The following is a 27,189-nucleotide window of genomic DNA, read 5'->3' as shown; positions in this document are numbered from 1 at the left end:
GCTCGGCTGTGGAACGAACTGCCGGCCTCTGTGTTTCCTCCCTCCTACAACGTGGGACTCTTCAAGACCCATGTTCACTCCTTCCTCTCCACAAAAAGACCCTCCACACAGCATCCCCAAAGATGACATAGGCCCTGAGGGAAATTATTTTCTTCAGGTCTCCTGTGTGGAGTTGATATAAAAATTAAAAAAAAACATGATTTTGCATTACTACGCATGGCATCGCGTACCGGGTGGTTCTTGAAAAAATTTCATTTTAGATTCGGATCGGTTATGGATTACATACCAGATACCAGATTTGAACATCTATTTTGGGTATTTTAATACATACGCATAGGCAACCCTGACGGTATTATATATTCTTGTACCTAAAAAGCCCTGAACAGGGCATTCGTGCGATTTTCTATGAATGGCATTAAAGTCATATCTAGAGTGAAGGGAAATTGCCTGGCAGCCATCTTGTATGCCTACTTTTGATTTGTTTGCAAAGTGGTTGCATAATGAACTATTCTTCTTTTTTCGGTTGTTCTTGATTTTTTGGAGTATGAATAGGAATAGGATACGTCATTAAAAAAATTAAGTAGATTTTCGCATTTCTATACATCTTCCCCCGAACCCCGGGACTTCAAATTGTTGTCAAATTGCTCCGTCCTAGGCATAATGCACATAATTTTAAAAAGTGGGTTGTTGAGAAGCTCATACCCAATATAGCAGAGCCCTCCATTATTGTCATGGATAATGCGCCTTATCACAGTGTTGTGAGAAACAAGGCACCAACAACCTCAACGAGAGTTAATGACATAAAAGCATGGTTATTACATAACAACATTGTTTTTGACAATTCATTAAGGAAACCATCATTGTTGGCTCTGGTTAAAATGCATAAGCCAGAGCCTGTATATGATATTGATGAAGTATTAGGAGAGCATGGTCACACGGTTGTAAGGCTTCCCCCTTACCACTGCGACCTTAACCCGATTGAGCTAATTTGGGCACAGGCCAAACGAAAAGTTGCATCTCAGAATATTGGAAACACGGTCAATATAAAAGAGCTGACAGAAAATGCTTTTAATAGCATAAGTGCTGATGATTGGAAAAATTGTTGCAAACACGTGATGAAAATTGAGGCAGAATATTATGCACGAGGCAGTACTCTGTATGATGATATCGATGAACTGATAATACGTTTAGATGAAGATGAAGATACGGAAGAAGAAGAATCGCATGAGGACGAAGATAATAATTACATGTCAGGTGTTGAATTAATAGACTCAGATTTTTAAATACCTTTTGTACCTACGTTTTTATAGCGAAATAAACGCCCACTTAAGACTTGTTTTGTTTTATTTTACTTCCATTTAAATTACAGTTTTTTGTGCAAAATTTTTGAAAATACAAATACGTTATGAAATATGCATTTTGGCTGAAGTGTTTTTTTTTTAACATACATTCATTGTCCTATGAGCCATCTTGGTGTTGCCATTTAAAACCTAGAAAACGATTGCAGCGCCATCATTTGTTTTCTACACTTAAATGTCGAGCTGTATTTATTTGTCACCCTAGCAACGCCACAACAACGATTGAGTCTACCGCTACCGATTTTAGTAAACAATCTACCGATATTTGTAGAAAACCTTTTTTTTGTAAAAAAAATCGTGAAAATCAACCGCAATTTTCAGAAAATCTGAAAATTTGTGAAAATCAACCGAAAATTTCCGAAAATCTACCGAATTTAATCTGGGGAATTATTATTTCAACACTGATTTAGCAGAAAGTGTTGCCAACAAAGGCGAGTTATCGCCATTTAGGCTACTCAGAACGAGAATCGGCGACAAAAAAATCTATAAGGCGACTGGTCGCCGATTAGGCTACCTCAGATTTTTTAATTTTAATGGAAAAATGTGAGGAATCTTTCGAAATGGAATTCCGTAGCCACCCCCCCCCCCCCCCCCATGGATTTCAAATATTTTGTGGGGAGTACCTCAGTTTGAAATATTTTTGTGGGGAATTATGTTTCACAGAAATTCTCTAACAACCCCCCCCCACCATGGATTTCGAAAAATAAAAGGGGGAATCAAGCTCACGTAGAATATTTGTGAGGAATATGTGGGCAGAATTTATGCGAGTTCATTAGAATTACTGCAATTGAAATTCGGCTACATTAGGCTACTAAATGTTTGAAAAACGGTGACATTGGGCCAAGATCCGTTGGCAACACTGTTTAGCACCTATAAATATTTTGACTATTTAACTAACTAACTACCGATTTTTGTCTGTAATCTACAGATTTTTTTTTCACCTAAATCTACCGATTTTCATTTTCAGGATCGTGAGGTAGTGATGTGCAGGATCGAAATATTTACACAATCGAAATATTTAAAAAATAATAATAATAATGATTGGAATATTTGTATAGCTCCGTTTTCGTAAGAAAATCACTTCAAGGATGCTTAACAACTTAATTTGTACATTTAATTTATTCCTATCTCTTAGGCTTATAACTTATTATTCTAGCTTTTAGCAAAGTTTCATAGCTAGAGACTTATAATTAAAATTAATGTCGAGTAATTTACAACTAAGACTTTTAACTAATGACTTAAAACTATACATATATTTATGACTGAGTGGGTATTTACACAATACCGCTATAATATGACTTACATACCATAGCGATAATATACGGATATAATATATGCGGCTTGAACTAGATATTTACGACTAACATACAAATTTACGTTTACAAAAATAGATTATTATGAATTCTGCCCGTGGTGTAAGTGGTAAGGCACAAAATATTACAAAAATAGTTTACGCATAATAAATGGTTATTACATTAAAGTGGGTAGTCAAGGAGAAAAATCCCCTGGACTGAGCAATGAGTTACTACTGAGAAAAAAGGTCATTATTCTAGATACAACAAGCTGAAAAGGTGAGTCTTTAGTTTTTCTCTGAGCTCAGATGAGCTGTCGATCTTTCGCCAATGTGGAGGGAGTTTGTTCCAAGCTGTTGGGCCTGCTACTGCAAAAACCCGATCTCCAAAATTGGTATTGGGATTGCGCATATGTACTTCTACATATGGCTGTTGAAGATGTTGATTGAAGGGTTGCTTGTCTAATATGAACATCGTTTAGAATGCACAGTTCCGACAAGTATTGTAGCGCCATGTCATGTACGGCTTTGAAAACCATCCAACAGAGTTTGAATTGGATTCTCTCAGGGCACTGAAGCCAATGAAGGTTCCGCAAATATTGTGAGATCTGCGAATATTTGGAAACACCGGTTATCTGCCTTGCTGAAGCATTGAAAACTGACTGAAGTCTGTCAGTGTATAATATAGATATACTTGCATATACGCTATAATTGCAATAGTCGAGTTTGATTGAAAAATCAAAATAATCGAGAGATTAATCGATTTAATCGCTCGGAGTTTGGCGGGGGCAGTAGCTTCAAACAAAGGCTTGCTTGCAGATAGCAACGTAATGATCGTAATATTACTATAATTATGTGAATTATTACGAATTTGAATGCGTTTCATATGACGTTAAATTAAAAATATATACATTTAAACTAAATAAATAATATAAATAAGTTTCGTATCTACTTCTAATTATAAGGAAATACTAGGTATATACTTGAATATTCCTACTGGAAGTTTTAAATCTCACATTTCTCATTATTCCGTGAAACAATTCTTCAATAGAAGAAATGATTAAAATATTTAATCCCCACGGACATAAAAACATGGACATTATAAAAATACCGAATATAATATTTATATATCAGGTCGATGGCATCTTTCCCAAAATATACATACGTAACCTTAAAAATACATTCAACTTTAAAATTATTTGTGGAGCGCTCTCGAGGTGATTTTTCACAAAAATAACACTATAAAAATTAATATTTTATGTTTATTAATAATCTTCCCAACTTATTATAAGTCAGAATGCCATTTTTTAGACAAATTGCATGGGCGTCGTAAATTCCAACCTAAAATATGTTCACATACTCGTAACTTCTTTGGATGGTAGATAATATCTTTGACAATTAGAAAAGAATAATTGCGTAATCTCAGATCCCAGTTCCCAGTGGATATCAAATACGTAGTACGTAACACAATATACCACGGGAATAATATCTGATTTGTCTAGCAATCCGAGATATTTTGGACTTTTCTCGGAGTTGGGTATAGTTGGGTTAGCTGGAAGAAATAGGATTATACCTATAAGCTATACCCTTTGTACTCTTTTTGTGCAATAAATATTTTTTTGAATTTTATTGATTTATGTTTTCGAGTAAATTCTGACGGCTGTGGTTTCAAATGATTTTCAAAACGATTTTCTCGGACTGTGTGATGATTTTTGACAGAATCGATTTGTCCATGATAATGAATCTAAATATTTCGATGATCAAAAAGAACGAGTAAATCATCGATTGTGCCCATCGCTATCGTGAGGTTTATCTATGGAGTAGTATATCTGACAGATCTGATTGGTTTATTTATGATCTGACACATGGCATATCTGTGCTTTTAGACCATTTACATAGACATAAAATATGCATAAAATACACAAAACGAGAGTGGATGGAGAGTGGTATATTCAAAAACACAATACAAAATACAAACGATTTGAAACGACGTAAATAAGCTTTTCCTTTCCGTGTTTATTTGTTAGTTTTTGAAGATGTTTTCTAAATTTTCGCATAAACTGCTATTTAACCGTTAAATCTTGCGACAATGGAGACGATGTACGATGCTGACCGAATTGTTTCTTCGGAACCCGTAAACCCGGCACATTTCTTACAAAAGTCATCTGAAAGTTTCATGTTTCCCAAGAAACCTTACGATATACTTTCCCGTGATAAAGAAATAAGAGAATTGATGGGAATATCACTAACTGGTGAGGAATTCAACAACGTTGCACTCAATTGCAGGTAAAATCCATTTTTTTACTATTTTTTTCAATCAACGTTAAGTTTTAAGGTTAGGAAATACGCATACATTATTAAAATAACCCAAAATAAACCCTAAAAACTTATTTTGTGCATTTGCAACTTAAATACTTGTATGATAATGCTAGAAAAGTTAAAATCAAGTGCTGTTTTTTTAAAGAATGAATGAATGAATTCTTTGAATGCAGCGGAATTCCACAAGCTTACCCATTATTTTTTATTCATTAAGTCATATAAAATTTTGGTATTTATTTAGCTAACTGCCACAATTTTAGCCACAGGTTATGGAAATTACAATTCGTTTCAACAATTACTACAAGCCACAACTATTTAAATTCATGATAGTTTCTTAGTTTGGTTAATTAAGTAGTTTATGCATATTTAGATTGAAACGAAACTTTAGCAAAATGTCACTTCATACTAAAAAATAGTCCAAAATGACAGCTAACGGATTGTTTTATAAGGTAAATTTTTAACATTGATTGAATAGAAATGGAATTACAATGCATCTTTTATCATCTCTGGACGTAAATATTTGTTTCTTGTAATAATTAATAACAATAAATAATAATAGATGATAAAACCATGTATGATCGCATGAGAAATGTGGAGATCCGCAAAGAGTGCAAGGCTGATGTAAGTTTAATGAGTAAGATCAAGAAAGGGATGCTTAGATGGTTTGGGCATGTAGAGCAAATGAGCGAAGAAAGGAGTGTAAGGAGAATATACGATGCAAATGTGAATGGTAGCAGAAGTCGGGGACGCCCGAGGAAGACATGGCACGACCAAGTGAATCAGATACTTGAGTCGGGCCATGTCAAGAGTCAGAATAATAGAAGAGTATGTATGAATGTGAATGAGGCAAGGTCCTCTCTGCCCACCCCTGCGGGGAAACGACTTGATGGTTAGTTAGTTAGTTAGTTGAAACGAAGTGTAATTTCCATAATCTGTGCCTACATAAAAGTGCAGAAGTTAGTTAAATAATAAGTTAACCCTCAACTTTCTTTCACTTTGGTAAATATATTCGTCACTATCGGTTCTTCATGTTGAATATATTATTATAAATGTCATAACAATATTCGTCACTATCGGTTCTTCATGTTGAATATATTATTATAACTGTCAATATTATGTTTGTTTAATCCTAGTCCTATACCCTTGGATGGCTGTGTGGATAATTGGGACAGACTGAAAATTGAAGGTACCAGCACAAATAGTTGTGTCAAAACAATATTTAAACCTGTAGAAATTACACCGGAGTCGTTGAAATTTAATTGTGTCCGGAAGGCGAAAGCTCTAAGAGAAAGCAATATGTTCTCTTTTCGAACCTTGATGAAGTACAGCAATGACAAGTGCCCTGTTAACGAAGTAAGTGAGATTAATATTGTAGGTATCGCCAAATTCTCTACAATAATAATACGCCCAGCTTCTTCCATTTTTTAAACAATCTAGCGTCTCTAGCGGCATGAGTTATACTTGCTGTTATTCTTTCATACATTTTAAATGAATTTTCTGTGAAATATATTATTTTAATAAAATATAGAAATTATAGAAAATAAAAATAAGTTAATGGTAGATAACCTCATATGTGAAATATCGACGCTGGAAGAGCAAAAAGGTGTAAGCGACCAACTTCTAACATATCCCATACATTCTATCCTGCTGTTATTTTTATTCTTTCTTTTGTCAACGCTTTGAATAAACTGGACATATAGTGTCAGTTGTGCTGCGGTTAGCTGCTCTGCGCACAACGGATACATATTTTTATGGCACTACCCACGTAAGATTCTTAGCTACGTGAACCAATTTGTATTCATAGGTTACAATGTAAAATTGTCATAAAATCTGCAAAAGTCATGCAAAATTTGAGCTTCGCTTTGAGTTATGCAAACCGGTTTTTAAAAATTTGTTTCCATTTAGGAAATGCAAAGTAAATTAACCAAAACTCTATAAGAAATGTTCTCAGCCAGGGTTTTCAAGAATTACCCAAAAAAATTAGATTAATCTCTATAGCCAAGTGGGTAATATGGAATTGACATGCGGGCCGCTAAAATGAGGCCGCGAGTTGTGCATCACTGGTTTGTGACGAGTAAAATTTTACAGACGAAAACCAAAACAATCCCGCAAGATAGTTATTTATGATAAGTGCGATTTTACAAGCGATAGGTACAAGATGCACAAGGTTGTGATAATACGATAGACAATTTAGTGATATTTTTCTTGGAAGCCTTAAACCAGTCGATGATAGTTATAATACATTGATTGTTTTGAGGAGGAAATTGAGAAGCATGAAAGCAAAATCTTTAAAACAATCATTGATAGTAAATTTGAGTAATAAAAGTGTATTTTCTTAATTTTTTAATTTTATTAATAATACCTACTCTATTTTGAAATATACTTTTCTTTTGAGAGGCAGGTAGGTAAGTACATATGACTTATAAAAAACCTTTTTTTGATATAACGAGTAATGGCTATAAGAAACAAATTTAGTCAGTCCCCTCGTTCTCATTATAACCATGTTTGACTTACATAAATCGATTTTTTTTTTAAATTAGGTAATCTACATATAACCTTGCTGCTTTATTTGCTCACACATATTAATTATTAAAGCTGCTATTAACTTTGTCTTTGATGATTTAGAAAGGTAATAAAATAGTTACATAATAAGGTAAAAAATAGTATAAAATAAAGTCGCTATCCGTGTCTGTCTGTTTGTGCGCTTAGTTCTTCTAAACTACGCAATGGATTTTGATAGGGTTTTCACTCGCATTCAGAGAATTTCTTCCGGAAGGTTAATATATATAATACATATATATTATACTTATAGAAAGTAGAGAATGTCGGTGTTTTGTAATCAAGTTGTAAAAAAAAATATTTTCAAGCGCTTACATTGTTAACGATGGCTAAAGCTTTTGAGATAAATCGAAATCTTGTACTACGGAATTGTATATGTTAAACAGGTGTAAGGTCAACACTGCAACTGCAGGGCTTTAAGGGTTAAAGGCAGTCTAGCTGCGATAGTGTCATATCTGAATTCTATATTGCCAATTGTTTTTTTGACATATTTTTTATGCAATTTAGACCAAAAATAATATTCCTCCGGATTTGGTGCCTGGCAGTGATCTTCTCATCAGAGTTAGGATCTATCACCCCTTCAAACATATTGTAAGTTTCCACAATTTCTCTTAAACTTGTTTTGAATGGGATAAGTTATATTTTTGATACAGGTTCCTACACTGAATGAGAAAATACTATAGGGTTTTCCAATAAGAAGTGTTATTTTGAATATCCCGCTATTTCGGTAGATGTTAATTTTGTAGCTGTCATTTTTTGACATTTGACAAGTAAAAACTAGGCCATTAATAAAAATGGAACGATAGACGCTTCAACAATGCATTGAAATTATTAAAATTCACTATAAAAATGGTGAAAATTTGGCAGAGATGGTTCGTAAAACTCAAACATTTTTGGGTCGTCGTGAAGCACCTTGTCGGACCGCAATACAGAAATTGGTGGAAAAATTCGAGATGTTGGGACAACTTAGTGATGTGAAGAATAAAACCCGTGCACGTCGCTCAAGAACAGCCGAGAATATTGCTGCTGTAGCCGAAAGTGTTGAAGAAAACCCAGGTTTGTCCATTCCTCGTCGTTCTTTGGAATCAGGCATTCCACAAACGTCATTACACCGTATTTTGCATAAAGATTTGTGTCTTAAGCCTTATAAAGTTCAGTTAACACAAGAACTCAAGGCGGCCGATCATCAACAATGTCGTGTCTTTGCTGATTGGGTCTTTGAAATGCGTGAAAATGATCCGGAATTCCATCGAAACAACAACGCATTGAAATGATTAAAATTCACTTGAGTGAATCAAATGCAAATCATCTTGAGTGATTAGGCCCATTTCCACCTCGGTGGCTTCGTCAACAAGCAAAATTGTCGCATCTGGGGCTCGGAAAACCCAAGAGTTATTGTTGAAAAGCCTCTCTATCCTCAACGTGTGACTGTTTGGTGCGGTTTATGGTCCGGCGGAGTCATTGGACCTTACTTTTTCGAAAATGAGGCTGGAGCAACGTAACAGTTACGGTAAATCGATTGCGCTATCGAGAGATGATTAATGATTTTTTATGGCCGGAATTGGATGGTATTGATCTGGACAACGTTTACTTTCAAAAAGACGGCGCTAAGTGCCACCACACAAGCAACGAAACCATTGATCTTTTACGGGAAAAATATCAAAATAACACCTTATTGGAAAACTCGGTAAATCATTGTGCATTAATGAATAAAGAATAAGAAAAGTTCAATGTAGGCAAAAAGTAAGTGACATCTGCCCTTAAATTTCAAATACAGAAATTCGTTACATCTGTAGATTTTCAACTTTCGTCAGTTATTCACTGACTGACTAAAAAATGCTGTGTTGTTCAGTGTGCCTTGTATTTGCAGTAAACATGTAGATGGCATTTTGGTCTTCGCAACAAAACAATTTAAAAACAAATCTCGTCTAGTCAAGAACCTAGTACCAGCGCACTTTTACCATGTGATACTCACGGTCTTTTACTGTACAGTGCTCTGGGAATGTGTGGGAATATTTCAAGCTGTAATGTTATTCACTTTTTAATTGATGAAAATTTGATATTCTATTATTTGAATAAAAATCAAGACAGTCATTGTTTTAAATCTTCCGGAAGCTTCTGCAACAAGATGGCCGCCGTTTGACAGTTCATCTGCTTAATTTTCAATTGTTTGATTTTCGTTTATAGGTTGGTGTGAAAGCTTTTAACAATCCCCAGTTCTACCATGATTTAGTTGTACTCGGAAGTGACAGCCTCGATGTGTTGAGAGATAAAATATTATGCCCCAATGACATGGCGTGCAATACTGACGTCAGTGAGGATCCTGAAGCAGAACCTACCGTTCTCACAAAGGTCAGTATCACTCATAAATAAACCACTCTCTAGATCGATATCTTCGGGCTTTTTGTATCCAAAAAGTTTATACAGTACTTAACCACAGATATACAAGCAGCACTTGCCGTGCGGAGCGGAGAAGTAGACAAGGTAGAAAAAACTCAAGGCTATTTAAAAAAAAAGATGCAACCATAGACAATATATTTGCTCTCGGCCTACTCCATTCATTCACTAGCCCAAAAAACTATTTTAAAAATGAAAATTTCCAAAACATGACTGTCTGACAGTACGACAATGAATTCCGACATTTTTCTGCCTATTTTGAACTCATGGTTACATATGTTTAAAAATCTTTAATTTCACCAAAACAATAAGATAATACAGGATAACACTAATCAATAACATGAATTAGTTGGTCGATATAATAAATCACAGTTATACGTTGTGGAGGAAGCCATGCGAAGTATGAAGCATTTGTTAACAAAAAACTGAAACGTAGGAATAACCTAAAACTGTCAATTCACTTTAAACTTGAACTTACGTAGGTAGGTTGAATATATGTTTGTAACTCGTTAACACTACACTGGCTTTATAATTTTATCACGAAGAACTTTAACAAGCAACATTTTCGACTCGAAATGATAGTATTTCGACAGCCCGCGTCAGGGGGGTATAACTCCGAGAAAAAAGTGGGTCAGAAAAAAAGACACGGTAATCTCTATGGGTGACTTGTGACGTATATTTTCCACAAACCAGTACGAACTCCATGCATGTTTATAGGCCGCTGTCACGAACTTCATGCATGTTTATAGGCCGCTGTCATTGGCCGATTTTAGGCTAGCCAATGGGTTGGCTCCGAATGAGAATTATATTGTCTATGGTTACGCCTTTTTTATAGTTTCTATCCTAGTCGATGGTGAGTATGTGTAGTAGTGACGTATATTTTTCAGTTACAGACTTTTATCTATGGCAAACATTAGGACCCATGGGCTCAGTACTAAAAACCCGAAGATATTGATCTAGTGAGTGGTTCATTTATGGCCCGCGTGCATAAATAAACCACTCTCATTTTATTTGAATGATTTGAAAACTGTCAAAAGACAACATTCCGTCCTCTCTTTTTGTTACACGAGTCACTATGGTAGAGAGCGAGAGATTAAACCAATCCTTCTGCTGTAACCAATGAGATCTTAGCTTTTAGCCACACTATTCGTTTTCTATAAGAATAAGGAGGTGGGTGCGGCGGTTTCAAATGGGTTTCAAGGTCAGAGCTTAGTTAAATGCCCCTGGTATCACTACTGCTACAGTATACAACATTGAATATATCTGAATGCTATCCCTGCATACTGCTGTTACAGGGAGAAGTTACAATGGAGCTCACGGTGGTTGACCTTATCCTAACCTAAACTAATTGAATATTGTAGTTTGTACGACTGTCCGGAGCCAGTTAGACTGGCATCTCCAATTGGGAGATATTGCGAGGTTGAAGGGGGTAGGCATAGAAAGAAAAGGTTGGGAAATACCAATGACAATACAAAATTTATTTATTCATTTTCCGGAAATCGACAGTTTACATATAATCAGTTTGTACATAAGTATTATATAGTAAAATAAAACCAATTATGGATTTCTTCCTTGTGACTTTAACTGAGACAGCATAATATGGAATAAGTTATTTAAATTTGTGAGAAAGGAATATGAATTAAAAAATTTATACAAAACAAAAGATTATATAAAACGAAAAATTTACAAAACAATACATTTATAGCCATGGAGAGAGGTTGTAGATATAAATCAAATCATAATAGAGATATAAACAATAGAGACATAAAAATTATTCACAAACTATCAGAGAAATATTCTTTTATGGACCTCTTGTATTTGGTAAGTTCGCAACTGAAAATATCAACCTTAGATATTATTGCATAGTCTGTTCAGGCGAGAATTCTGCTTAGAGTTCGTTTTGCTTTGATCAACCCTGAACAAGACACAAGAGCGTGTTGAATGCGCAGGTACATTGAATGGAATCTTGTTTAGCAACTCTGGGCATTGAATATTATTGTACTTTATACAGGAAAAGTGCATAGACAATTTAGGGTGTCCCAGGACATAAGGAAGAATTTTTTTTTCATGAATTTAAATATGCATACCCTCTTATTTTATTCCATTTGATCCCAATAACTCATATAATAAATATTATTTTGATTAACCACCGGCAACCCGTGCCGACTTGATGCCAAACATATGATACAGAGTTAATATGGAATTATTTTCAACTTTCATTTTTGTCGGATAAATAAAATTTAAAAATGCACAAATGTTCAATTATGTAGTATTTTATATTTAAAAATGGTTTATTGATTAAATTTTTTCTTCATAGTTTGTTTTTTACAGTCAGGATAAATCTTCCGGTGTTCCTGAACGCATCGTAACAAAAATTATTTTTGTTCCTCTTTGACCGTGAGATTAAGCCTTGAAAATCTTGCATTAACTTAACAGTTCTTTCAGCTGTATCATTCATTACCCTCAGCGGCGACACCTTCTTTCTGAATTCTTGATACGAAGCATTATTTGACCACATCGTAGGGAATTCGTTAAAAAAACTGGCATCTGTGTTCAGACGATCAAACAAATACTTGCTCTTGACTGAAATGAAGTCGTAAATATTTTTCTCTGAAACAAAAGTCACTAAATTATGATATGAACAAAAACCTCAATACAAAACATAATTTAAACTACTTAATAAACTTACCATACAATTTACCATCAAGATCTTCCTTCGATGGGATGTAACGTTTGTCATGGGTTGATAAATTATTTTTTTGATATTTCGAGCATTTTTATTTTAGTTGCTTGATCCACAGCGTCGTCAAACAGCGATAAAATAGATCCTTCATCGGTCAAATACCATAACTGCTTACTGAACAGAAATAAAGCTGCCATTGAGATGTTTTCATAATTTTTTTCTTAAGCCTTCATCGATTTCAAAAAGCACAAGTCCTGGTATGGTGCTTTAACTGCTATAATACATTGTAACCATGGCTTGACATAGGATGTTACTATGAACAGGCAAACGTCTAAAAGTGCCGCCTTATCCTTACCGGTAATTTTGAATTGCGCACAAATTAATGATATTTTCAAGGAATAAAGCGCCTTTGCCATCCATCGAGCACCTGGAGGCCGAATCTTAAATTTTCTCGCTGTATCTCTTCCTAAAACTATCACACAGAGCTCTAAAAACTCTCAATAGTCATCTAAAAGTATTTTTGTTGTCAGTGCAGTACGGTAAAAGTCAAGCAAATCATCGATTTCGGAAGCGGTTAGGAGCAATGTGAGATTTTCTCTGTAGCACTGAATTTTATCGGGATCAACATTTTTACAGTTATCTCGAAACTTTTTGAAGAGTGGTATGTCATGGCTTGTAGTCACTTGACTGATTTTTACTTCAAACACAGCTTTAAAAAACCAACTATGGCTATATTTGGTATATATTGACAGTTAAATTCACTTTCCGGATATTGTAAAAAAAAATTTCAAGAACTTGTCCATTAGATGGCAGTTTTGAACCCGATATTTGGTGTTTTACGACTCCTATTAAAAATATATTCTTTTTAGAAGTGCATAAATCTAACAAAATCTTGCCTGAACGAGTGATTTTCGTTTACTAACAAAATAGCAAGTTACTACAAGCTCATCACCATGTTTGCTCGCTTTCGTCTTAATGTACAAGTACTGACATCTTTTGATGCAAGTCGGCACGGGTTGCAGTTGTCCAAAGTAAACGAAATTTTTTTTATAAGTGTTTTGTCATTATTAAAACAAAATTAGAGGGTATGCGTTCAAAAATAACAACTTTAATTTTTTGGGACACCCTAATATATATATATATATATATATATAGTATTAGAAATTTACCTTTCAAATGAACGCCATGTGTAAACGTGAAAAAACCTCTGACGAGAATTTAAACAAAAGAAATACACATTTCAAATATAGAATTTATAATTAAAACAAAAATTAAATCATTTTCCGATAATAGGTAGATGCCTACTTTGCGCTTGTTTGGACTGAATGCTATAGACATGAGATCCCTGAGGCATATGTGTGTAAAACCATGTATGATCGTGTGAGTAATGAGGAGATCCGCAAAGAATGCAAGGCTGATGTAAACATAAGTAATGAGTATGATTAAGAAATGGACGCTTAAATGGTTTGGGCATGTAGAGCGAATGAACGAAGAATGGAGTGTAAGGAGAATATATGATGGAATTGTGAATGGTAGCAGAAGTCGCGGACGTCCGAGGAAGACGTCAGAGAAGAGTATGTATGAGACGATGTATGAATGTGAATGAGGCAAGGAGTGTGTGCCAAGACCGAGTTGTTTGACCGTCCTTCCAATTTTGAACATTTCGTAACCAATTTGAGTTACAAAACCTAAATCAGTATTTTTGATATAAAACTTATTTAGAATGTTTCCCAAACACTTTGAGAGTACCATTAGAGAAAGTGAGATAGCGAATGTAGCAACAAACGAGGATAAGGACAACCTACTGGCAGTTGAACGTTTCGTACCGCATACCGTATATGTCTTAGTGGGAATAAACATATTGTCATCTCAATCACAAATTTGATGTAGATTGTAGTATTTCACACCGCAACTTTTAAGTACGTAAATGCAGCCTGGTTTTCAGGAATAAAAAAAAAATTAATATACCCTATTCTTCGTTGGCCATTTGACCCTTTTTCTTTGTGGATACGGCTCCCAACCATCTGGAGCCAGTGAGACTACGGCATCCCCAATAGGGGTATGTTGTGAGGCTGAAGGCAGTGGAGAGGGGAAGGAGATGATGAAGAGAAAGGTGGGGGAGTACCTAGCTAGATCTAGTCACCAAACACGGTTAAAGCTATTTCAAGCAACGTTTCAATTCTGAATGGTGGTCTTACACCAGGGCGATACTGAGAGTATCTTCCAATCTGGAACGTGATGCAAGTACTTATACAATATATTTTCGTTTTAAATGAATGAATTGTGAAATAACACTAATTCATCAAATAAAATTTACTTGCGTACGCCGGGATTTGAACCTGCAAACTTCGGATTTGCTAATCAAGAGCCTTACCCCTCGATGGATGTGGAATTTATCGCAGCCGCAGTAATTTTTATGTATAGCTTGTTAAATCATTAATCATCGTAATTCGTAAACGTAAATAATCATTCACGCAATATTCAACACAACCGCCTCTGTTGAACGCGTATTGCGATCCGTGCCAACATGTGAACGCTCTTTGTGGGGTGGCCGCAAGATCCTTTGATGTGTGCACTAAAACTGACAATAGTGGGGTTGGCCGGCCAACGTTGGCGGTCATCGCATGCAACCGCCAAGTCGTCCTGTATACGTTGGGCCAGCGCGTTAAAAACTAAAATTACTGATAACAAATAAAAAAACAAATTTTATACAGTTTCATAAATTTTTCTCAAGCGGAATTTTTGGTTACATGGAGGTGGACATTTTAATTATTCCGTGGTTAACTTCAATATTTCAATGTACAGCTTAGTATTTTTTTTTTCTAACACTGTTTAGTTCATATTTCTTACTATGATGGTAAGGAGACATAACGATTTCTATAAGATCATATGAGCTGTTCCGAAAAGCTAACGAATTGGCTTTACGGATAATAGCTGTTTGTTTAACCCTAGATTCATAACCTTATCTAAGAGGAACATTATTCATAAACATTCATCTCACAGACGACTAAATTTAAGTGACGAGTTTTGGGGTACTTGTAAATAAAATAAATAAATTAAGTATGGCACTCTTTAATATGTTTAATTAGGTAACAAAAAAAATAATAAACGAGTTAAAATTAAATTTCATCGGTACATTCCACACACATGAGGACGCGATGGTCTATGCACATATACTTTTTGCATTGCTTGCATTGGAACCTTGTCATATGCCGTTTTTTATAATCACAATAACCACAAACCTTTTTTTGAGTACCACTTGGACCATGTGTGGCAATGGTAGGCATTTCATCTAAAACTTCGGCGATTTTCCTTTTTAGGCATCTCTTCAAAGTTGGCATTTTGTGTCTTTTACGTAACCATGTTGTTATCACTGTCGGAATCTGTCGGGACCATTTCATCTAATTCCACATGATCTTCGACATTACTGATTTCTTCATACTTTTGCTGACTAGTAAAATCATCATCACCAGAATCAGATAAATGATTCAAATAGTCATCAATTTGCCGATCATCCATTCTAAAATAAAATAAAAGATTTGATGTAAAATACACACAATAATACATTTTGAACGATAAAATAAGATGTAACTATAAATAATAACTCATATAATAATAGAATAATATCATATACTTACTTTTACTTTGTATAACCAGAACTCATCAAAAACAATGTTTTCAAAATAACTTGCAGTCTCTTCAAAAGTTACACTATTCATAAACATTCGTCTCTCAGACGTTCAAAGGTCTATAACTTGTCCACAAGACTTCACTACGAGGCAAGCGAACCTGCGTTACTAATGAACAAGCGATCTAGGAAGGTACTTGAGAGATCATCATTCTATCTCTTTGACTCGAGACACTAGAAACAAATTTACATTTTGCCCGGTCTGTGGGACGAATGGTTACGAATCTAGGGTTAAAAAACCGAACAAATTAGCCTGACGAATGAAAGAACAACTGTGTTTATAAGTACTGGGTTAAAATATATAAATATGTAATACGAATTTGCCTAACACTAATATTCAATTACGATTCATGAAACATTATTTTTTTTCAGGAATACTTGAAATCCGGATTCTTGTTCATTCAAGGAACATTCTACAATGATCACAGAAACGCCAATAATATAGATTACAGCGAGTGCATCAGGAACTGGGCCAGTGAGAGGAAAATCGGACCTCTCTCAACAGCTGTAATGGAAGAAACCACTTTTAATCAATTGGAAATTAAATTAGGATATCCACAGGTATGACTAACACTACAAAATCAAAATTAACCACTCGGCCGTTCTATATTTTTCCGGGGGTGACCGGTTATGTCATCAAAATGACAATTCAACACACCTCCAAAAAGAGACATAAAGTCATGAAGAGTGATGAAACAAAAACTTGGTTAAATAGGTTACATACATTGATGTATTATACTAGATTAGCCCTGTCTAGTTAAATTCATTTAAAAAATAACGCCACGTAGCGTACGTCACAAATATGGAGATTAACTTAACAACCCAACTCTGTTTAAACTCCTTGTACAAGCGTTCAAACTCGTAAGCGAAACCACGGAGAATTTGTTGTCAGAGGTGTTGTAATATGGACATAATTCAAATTTGAATATTTGGAACTCGGTTATTTTTGTGATTGAAAAAATGAACTTGCCCAGCATAGCCGAGAAGCAAAATAGCTTACTCTAGACCAGGGGTCTCCAAACTACGGCCCGCGGGCCGTATCCGGCCCGCCAGTGTCTTCCATCCGGCCCGCGACATCTTATGACCAGTGTCATCAAGGACCCGCGACAGCTAATGGCTAAGACCTTGCTCAGAAGGGGCAAAAACTCCGCGAATTTTTTCGTGCGAATAAATAAATATGCTCGTTGGCGAGGTACTTGGCACCAATACATTGCGTCCACAAGTATCGCGCGAATATATCAAGAGGATTTTTTTGAAAAATCTTTATTTGATTCGCAATGATATCAAGGTCTGAGAAACGAGTATCAAAAATTATCTTCAAAGCTACGTTATCTAAAGCTATATTTTCATCCCTGAAAATTGTATTGTCTACCCCCCCCCCTCCCTAGGACAGAAAATATGGGTGTCTAGAAATTAAAACGGTTTTGGCCCTCCGAACTCACTGGAGTAGTCAATGTGGCCCTCCGGCTGAAAAGTTTAGAGACCCCTGCTCTAGACCAACAAAAGGTAAAACGCAATGCACAGTGCCCATTTCGCATTGCGACATAATGCGTGGGCCTTTTCATAAATGTGCATGTGAACCAAACCAAAATTGTGTTGGGGTTATTTTCAAATGAATATGCCGTGTCTAGTCTAATTTAGTCTATGGTTACATAGGTAAATAAATATAAATAAATTCAGACACAAAATGTATTAAAGAACAAAAAAGAAAATAAATTACCAAAATTTCATAACATAAAATAATAAAACTTACACGTAACACACAAAACCAATATAAAACACACATCACTCACAAACACACAAGATTATATTTATTTATCTTTGAATGTATTATGCATATTATTTTTTTTACATTATAAAATGAAGGCCTCAGCACGGGTAAGCCACCCAGTGAGGCCAACATTACTGGATAACTATGAAAAGTAAAAAAATGTTGTACCAAAATAAAAAATGACAATATCACTTTAAAGGTGTGTTGAATTTTTATTTTGATGAAATATCATGGAACTTTTTCCGGGTGTTCGTTTTTCCATTCGGCCATTTGATTTAATTAATATCGCTTCCATGATAACTCGACACAATGATAATTCAACATGCCTTTAAAATACAAACTATAACATGGTTTAAATTCATGTTGTGTGTAATATAAAGAAACATTTAATTTTTGTAATCATATGGCTCCATGATAACTTTACACAATGACAATTCAACACACCTTAAAAGCGGTGAACAATAAACTAACCTATAAACCTAAACCTATTTAACCTTGTTTTTTTTCATCACTTTTCATGACCTTATATCACTTTTAAAGGTGTGTTGAATTGTCACCGTGTTGAGGTATCTGGTTACCCTTATTTTCATGGTGTCATGTCAAACTTTTTGACAGTTAGCTGAATATTTCAAGCTCCTTAGCCCATGATGGAAATGATGTTGTGAGCTGAAAATATTTGCATTGATATTGACATTACAAACTTTAAAAAAAAAAAAATTATGTGTAACTGCACAAGAGTCCCAACTGCTTCCAACTGCCTGGAGCCAGTAAGACTGACCTTTTCAACGCAATGTATCTCATCACGCGGTATGTTTTGACGTATATAAATCACATATGCGACGGCTGTGTAAATAAAGATATACATCACTGTCGTCAGAATAGATAGATATACCATAATGCAAAATCTGGGTATCATTTCAATGAATATACATTAATGCAAAATCTGGGTATCATTTCAATGAATATACCATAATGCAAAATCTGGGTATCATTTCAATGAATATACCATAATGCAAAATCTGGGTCTCATTTCAATGAATATACCACAATGCAAAATCTGGGTATCATTTCAATGAATATACCATAATGCAAAATCTGGGTATCATTTCAATGAATATACATTAATGCAAAATCTGGGTATCATTTCAATGAATATACCATAATGCAAAATCTGGGTATCATTTCAATGAATATACCATAATGCAAAATCTGGGTATCATTTCAATGAATATACCATGATGCAAAATCTGGGTATCATTTCAATGAATATACCATAATGCAAAATCTGGGTATCATTTCAATGAATATACATTAATGCAAAATCTGGGTATCATTTCAATGAATATACATTAATGCAAAATCTGGGTATCATTTCAATGAATATACCATAATGCAAAATCTGGGTATCATTTCAATGAATATACCATAATGCAAAATCTGGGTCTCATTTCAATGAATATACATTAATGCAAAATCTGGGTATCATTTCAATGAATATACCATAATGCAAAATCTGGGTATCATTTCAATGAATATACCATAATGCAAAATCTGGGTATCATTACAATGAATATACCATAATGCAAAATCTGGGTATCATTTCAATGAATTTATTTATTTATTTTTTCATGTTCTCCATGAAACGGTTATACACCAATATATCATGGAGAAGATTACAAATTAAAAGGTTTACACAGGCAGTTTTACTATTTTGTCACATGCGTTATAAGATAGTTACTGAATTGTCTGTAGGTGACATTGAAAATGTCGATGGCTAATGCAGAATCGTTAAGCAGTTGAGTCGCTCTGTTTATTGGCGCGTTCTGATAGGCAGAAGTCCTCGCTTTCGGAGCATATAAGAGTGCATGGGATCTCCCTCGAGTATAATTGTTAGGGACATAAAAGTTAACCTCTTTCAACATAGGCGGATTATGTATTGTACCAGAGATTAACTTAAAAAAGTGTTTGCCTAAAAATATTTTTCTGCGGGCTTCTAATGTATTGAAATCGAGCATTCCTGTTAAGAACAAGGATGGATACAGGAATGGATAGTATGTATATTCCCTCATATACAGGTAACGCATAAACCTTTTTTGTACTTTTTCTATTTCTAAGATATGGTTTTGTTCAGAAGGGGCCCAAATAATGGAGCTGTATTCCAGGATACTGCGGACAAGCGCTTCATATATTCTCCGTATTGCAATTCCATTAGTAAATGATCTCGCATTACGAAGAACAAATCCAAGCATTTTGTTGGCGCGGGAGACAATGTCATATATGAATATACCATAATGCAAAATCTGGGTATCATTTCAATGAACTGGAGGCAAACCATGTGACAATCATTTAGGCTCCAGGATGGTTCCAACATTTCTTCAATAAACCACAACATCAGTTCAATGTGGGACTTTTCTGTGCATGGTCCGTCTAACCAAATCGGGTTGCATAGCGATGCGAAACTTGTTTACTGCGGTGAGTAAATTATAAGACAAGTATAAAAAGGGTCAAACTAAATACTCCAACAAAATATTCAGATTTTGTAAATAAAACGAACACCCAGCACCGAACCTTTTTTCACTCGATCTGGGATTTTTGGTTACGATAGACACCGATAAATAAAGCAAGGAATTAGCACACCATTTTAAAAAAGACAGTTTTGTTCATAAGTATATTTAATTTTCGAAGACTAAATAGTATTAGTACAATGCAAGTTGCGTGTATATTGTGGGATTTATTTTGTTGTTTGTTCCCCTCGTTCTTATGGGCGGGTCCATGATTTCCTTGGTATGTGGTATATACCACATTTTATTATCAGTACCTGAAATTAGGAACCTCGGTATAATCTTTGATAGTAAATTATCATGAAATAAAACAATATTTTTTGTTGAAAACCACGAATTTTTATTAATTTTAAGACCGACCGGTTTCGCTTCACTCGAGCATCGTCAGGGTACAAAATTAAACTAATCAATAATACAAAATGTGTCATTATATCTACATACAGAAGGAGAGAGAAAGTAAAACCAAAATGAAACAACAATATATTAAAAGAAAACGATTAGTGTACATAAATATTATAATAATAGAGAATAGGCATTAATAGTTGTAAGGTGATTAAGGGATACTGGGAATTTTACAGTTTACAGGGAATATTCCCAGTATTGGGCTTTTTGACAAATCTAATTGATTATTCAGAATTAAACTTTTGGTTTCAATGTTTTTATATCGGGAAGACAACGCGCAATGTCAACATTAGGATTAAAGAACATCTTAGATGCCTAAATAGGCATAATAGCCATAATTACTTTACGTAATTTATTACTTTTGTTTCCTTTTCATATTATAATAGTATATATTTTATTCCTTTCATTTTCTAATAGTATATACCTTTCTAATATCTTTATTTTTATTTTTTACAAACTCTTAATGCCTTTTAGACATTTTATAAGCACTTCATTCTTCCTTATACTACTTTATTGTATATTATTACATATAATTTCTTACTTTGACTTAATACTTTACTACAGATTGCTACTTATATTTTATTTATATCTCTTTTTTCATACTTTTAACCTTACTACTATTTACTGATTATACCGTTATACTTACATTTATATTGTTGCATTCCTTATGTTGCTGTACTATTCTCTGTAATTTAGTATGTGAATGGCACATGTTGTGCCGTATATGTAAAATAAATAAATATATAATGACTAGTGGACCCCACAATGCTTCGCTATTGGTAATGTCTTTCTCGGGCGTCTCCGACTTCTTCCACCATTCACTACGGTACACCACAATGTTACTGTTAAAAAACTACATTACATCAACTTTAATTCGACTCTGTATCTCATTCCGGTACAGAGATATTGCGTTAAGTATTCCTCGGGCGTCCCCGAATTCTTCTACTATTCAAACTACTCTCCAAACGCTCCTGGCTCTAATGAGAACAAACTTTAAAGTGTTCAGTGATATTGGTCAACTACTTTTCAAGTGTTGCGAGTACAATATTAAGAATAGCTGATGTGCACCCGGCGTCACTCAACTTTTCTCTACTTTCTATGAATATAATATGCATGTATTTTATATATAAACCTTCCAGAAAAAATTCTCTAAATGACAGTGAAAACCCTATCAAAATCCATTGTGTAGTTTAGAAGAACTAAGCACACAAACAGACAGACGCGGTTAGCGTCTTTGTTTTATTCTATTTAGAGATTATCTACTATCATTTATATAGAATCACTTCAGACTTCAAAAACGTAAATACCCTTAGAACTCTTTACTGCTCCTTGGTTCGCCCCCATCTTGAATATGCTTGTGTTATCTGGTCTCCTTTTTATTCTGTCCACATTCGACGCATTGAATCTGTTCAACATCGATTCTTAAGAGGGATTGCTAGGAGGCTAGGTTTGGAAAAAGGCAAATACTCATATGATGAAATTGAACTAACTCTAAACCTCTCTCCTTTGGAAGTCCGTCGGGAAAGAAATGACCTCATTTGCTTCTTCAAAATTATAAATGGTATTATTGATTCACCTACTCTACTGCAACTCATTCCCTTCAATATCCCCTCGCAAAGACTCAGAAATAATGAACTGCTCTTCCTCAACCATCATTCGACAAATTATGGATATTATTCACCACTGTCCAGAATGTGTAGACTGGTCAACTCAAGTCAAAACCTTAACTTTTTTGGGATAAGTCTGAATGATTTTTGCCAGTCGCTAAACAAGTGACGGAATATTATAAGTTTAGTGTCCTGTGGTCCTGACCCACGGCGTATTCTTGACTTGATTCGACTTGTCACTTTATTTTCTTATATTATATCTACCATATGTCTTTGCTTTCATGTACCTTTGTCTACTCCTATATTTTTCATTTTATTTTATTCGTGTTATTATTTTGTAATTTGGACGATGTCCGTTAATAAATAAATAAATAAATTATTTCCAGGTATACCAGCATCTCGGCAACTGCGAACATCTCTTCACCTTTTCCGACATCGAGATGCTCCAGCCCTATCACAGCTGCCACAGCTCCAGTTATCCCATGTACGCGGCCATAGCGATTAGGAAGGCCCAGTACTGCATCATGTGTGGTGACTTTGTGGCCAAGTGGAAGGTTGAGCAGAACGAGCGGCTTCCGTTCGACCCGTCGTTTTTCTGCGACGGCTGTTTCTACAGCTATAATTATGTGGACGGGGTCAAGGTGGGGCATTTCAAAGCGTACCCTTATTATGACTCCGTTGTTGCATTGTAACTTATAACAAAACTGTTTCTCATTCTACTCATACATCATTGTCAAATGTTTCTGTGTCAAAAGTGCCAGGAAGTTGTTGGTATTTTCCATTGAATCATTATTCGTAGTAAACCGTGAGCACAAACGCTCCATCTTCAACATCGTTGACCCATAATACTGCAAATCTTTTTGAATTTCACTTTTGTTTTTTTGAATGATTTAATGCAAATCTAAGAAGCGAAAATTAACCACTTCCCGATATACAATCAAGGTGAAATTCGGCAAATAGACTCGTTGTCAGAAATTGCATATGCGTCACTGCTTTTATAGTCCGTGCTGTTTGGTCATAGCACGGCGGCAATCAGAATGCTTCCAGGCCATATCTTCAATGTTTCTAATATCTTTTGGTATTTTCTCATCAATTAGAAGTGGAAATTAATGTTTTTTTGTTTCATTTTTACGATTAAGTGTTGCTGGTCTGGGTGTTGAATTGGGATGTCGATTTAAGAATGAGGTGTACCTTATACCGTGTACAACAACTGTGATTAATAAATATACATTTAAGAAGTTTTTTTTTCTCTTTATTTTGACAACCTCCATTGTATATTTGTTGCATGTTCCAGAGTGGTAAATACTCTCAGTATTGCCCAGGTGAATGACCATCTGAATTATATTCCGAAAAGGAATGTTGCTTGACTAGCGCGACTTATTTAACCAGGCCTGAATAGCCAGGTACCTACTTCCCAACTTTACTTCCTTATCTCTTACCACTGATTGAGACCTGCATTTGTAATTGTATAACAGAAGAATAACAGGGTAGTATGCATTAAATACTAACAATCATCAAGATTGCGAAATTGTATTGATCAAACCCCTCCATCGTTTGAGGGTCATATATGACCGGGTGTCCATATTTTATAAAAGTATTTTTATCTTTTTTTTTATCATGCGAAAAAAATTTGAGGTTAGAAAGAGAAATCATAATTCTTTCTTTAATCCTGAAAATAGTCAAAATGGATAATTCATATTTCGCGCTGCTATCTTAACAATCGGTTTAACTTTAAAACTTATTTCTAATTTTTTATTATGAACGAGATAAAAGTGAAGGTACAGTTTTCTTATAAATTCCCCAAACAAAACAAATGTGTTATGAAATATGGAGTTCTCTCAACTTCTCTGTGATTGGAGTAAAAAAGTAAGTAAAAATGTGTTTAGCGTTTTTGACAACATTTTTCATGTTTGATATAAAAATTTTATTATTTAGAAATAGTCATGTTTATTTTAAATGCATACACCGGAAAGGTAATTTTATCTAATTTCTAAAACAGTATTTGCTTTTACGGAAAATTAAAAAAATGATATGTAAATTTATTTTTCTTTTTATTTTTTTTTAAATATGCATTACATTTAAGCTTTTGACTGTCCAACTAGGAAGGTTTCCCGCTTTAGGACAGTCAAATTTACAGGTTTCAAGTTATCCTAGAGGAATACAGGATTTAAGAATAGAGAAAATAAGTATGTTAATGCGAAGACACATAAAAAGATACATAAAAAAGATACATAAAAGGCGTTCCTGATAAATAATTATCAAATAACATTTTTTAGTAATATTTCGGAATCAGTCCTGCCTAGATCTAATATCCATTTTGTTATTTTTGGACCGAAGGATGACAATTCACACAGTTTCAGCTGAGAGGAGATTTTGTTATATATTTTAGGACTGAGACATGAGAATATTTTTTGATAAGCCGCTCTGTTGCTTGTTGGAACGGAAAGTCATTTCTTCCCTTACTTCTGGTTACTACTGTTTGTGTTCGGCTGTTTTCATTTTGTTTATATTTTTATGAACGTGGATTACTATTTTTTTTATTTAGGGGCCGTTCAAGTATTATGTAAGCACTAAAGGGTGGCAGGGGGGTCTTTGCTTTGCTTATTTTTGATGACATGGGGGGTGGGGGGTCGAGATAGTGATAACGTCATCACTGCTAGCACAGCAGTAGTTATTTTTTTTTTACACATTGGCAACCCACACATTGTCTATGTTTGAAAACCGAATACATATTCGGGGATTCCCACAAATAATTAATACGTTTAGGTACTCGCTAAAAAAACAGAATACATTAACAGAAAAATGCATATAGGTACCAATTTTTACGTAAGCATGGGAGGGGGGGGGGGGGGGGGTAAGAGCTTTGCTTACTTTTGATGACAAGGGGGAAGAGGGGGTAAATAATTGTAATAAATCTGCTTACGTAATACTTGAACGGCCCCATAGCACTGTCGGACATTTAGTACATTAAATTCCTTGAAGAGAGCGTCACTCGAATATTAATAACACGTAAAATAGATTTCTGTGCCTTCAATAGCGGGCTTAATGTTGTTCTTCCTGTACCTCCCCACCCAATGCAACCGTAGGTTATGATTGAGTTACACAGCCTGTAATATATGTTTTTTAAGTTGTTTCTTAAAATTTCCCGTAGTGAAATAAATAAGTGAATCAGTGTGCGCACTCTTTTAGCTACATTTTCAATCTGGTTCTTCCATTTGAGGTTATTAATTATATCGCCTAAATATTTAATAAATTTAACACACTCGAGGGCTTCACACTTACATGGAGAGTTATTATTTCCAAAGTTACAGTTAATTTTATGTATTTTAAGGTGCTGAGTATTTATTTTATTAATTTTATGTATTGTAAGGTATGAGGTATTGTATATAGCGCATTTGAAATCCACAGAAAACATTGCAAACTGAACAAATGTGATGAATGTACTGAAGGTTCAAAAGAAGAAAACTGCAATATAAAAGGTGTTAAGGGACATACTTTAACTTTAACCAGTGATTCCTGACATTATTTGAAGTAAAAAATGTGAATGAAATTTTGGTCTCTATTAATTTTTTGATATACAGTCGAACTTAGTTATAACGATCATGAATATAGCGAGTTCATGGCTATAATGAGCAATTACAAAACAATATTTTAGTTCAGCCTTATTTTCATGTTTGTTGACTGTTATAACGAGGTCGATTCACTGATGTATCGAACAAACATTTTCTGAATACATGAACGGGTCATTGGTCTGAAAAAATAGTTGGGAATTAATCAAGAATTTCCTATCCCGTTAGGGAAGGATTCATATTTTTATGGCACTATCTGTGTAAGATTGTCGGCTATGTGAACCATTGCTATCTATCGGGCACAATGTAAAATTGTCATAAGACCTGCGAAATTTGAGCTGCACAAATTCGTTCCCTTTTTACGTCTTCTTTTGTATTACAACTAATCGTCAATTTTGTTTTTAAAACCACAAATATGTTTATGAAGATACCAAATTAGCTTTGCCTATTTTTCAAAAAGGCCGCAACCCACAAGTGGATTTTTCTGTTTTCTTTAAGGGGGAGGGGGTTGACAGCGATATTCAAGATTTAAGGTTTCTGTTGATTTTATTAAATTTTGTGTTATGCAAACCGGTTCCTCAAATTTGGTTCCATTAGGAATGCAGCGTAAATTAACCAAAACTAAAATAAAAATAAATATTTTCAGCTAGGGTTTTTAAGAATTACCCCAAACATTTAGATTTTTCTTTATAGCCAAGTGGGCGTATGAAATTGATAAGCTGGCTGCGGGTTGTGCATCACTGGTATGTGACGAGTAAAATTTCACAGCCAAAAACCAAAACAATCTAGTAAGCTAGTTATTTATGACAATTTTACAAGCGGTAGGTACAGTAGGCAGAAGATAGTGATAATAAGATGGACAATTTAGTGATATTTTTGTTGCAAGCCTTGAACCAGGTGAAAATTCAACTGAGTACGTCAACGTCTCACATTGACCCTAGCTGTGCAATTCCTGCTGATTATATATGTTATAGTTGAAAACAC

General features: G+C 34.6%; 1 protein-coding gene across 1 annotated transcript; it reads left to right on the top strand.

The window, feature by feature from the left end:
- Positions 1-7,965: 7,965 nt before the first annotated feature.
- On the top strand, positions 7,966-23,379 carry Pbp49 (proximal sequence element A Pbp49). The gene is made up of 4 exons (XM_089645315.1): positions 7,966-8,118; positions 9,715-9,879; positions 16,668-16,856; positions 23,023-23,379. The coding sequence occupies exons 2-4, from the start codon at positions 9,820-9,822 to the stop codon at positions 23,326-23,328; spliced, it is 555 nt and encodes a 184-aa protein (XP_089501441.1). The 5' UTR covers positions 7,966-8,118; positions 9,715-9,819; the 3' UTR covers positions 23,329-23,379.
- Positions 23,380-27,189: the final 3,810 nt, after the last annotated feature.

This window comes from Hesperophylax consimilis, chromosome 2 (assembly GCF_061612785.1).
Source record: "Hesperophylax consimilis isolate HC1 chromosome 2, BYU_Hcon_1.0, whole genome shotgun sequence".
Taxonomy (NCBI): Eukaryota; Metazoa; Arthropoda; class Insecta; order Trichoptera; family Limnephilidae; genus Hesperophylax; species Hesperophylax consimilis.
Note: the sequence above shows the minus strand (reverse complement) of the source record. Positions and strands in the feature narration are given on the sequence as shown.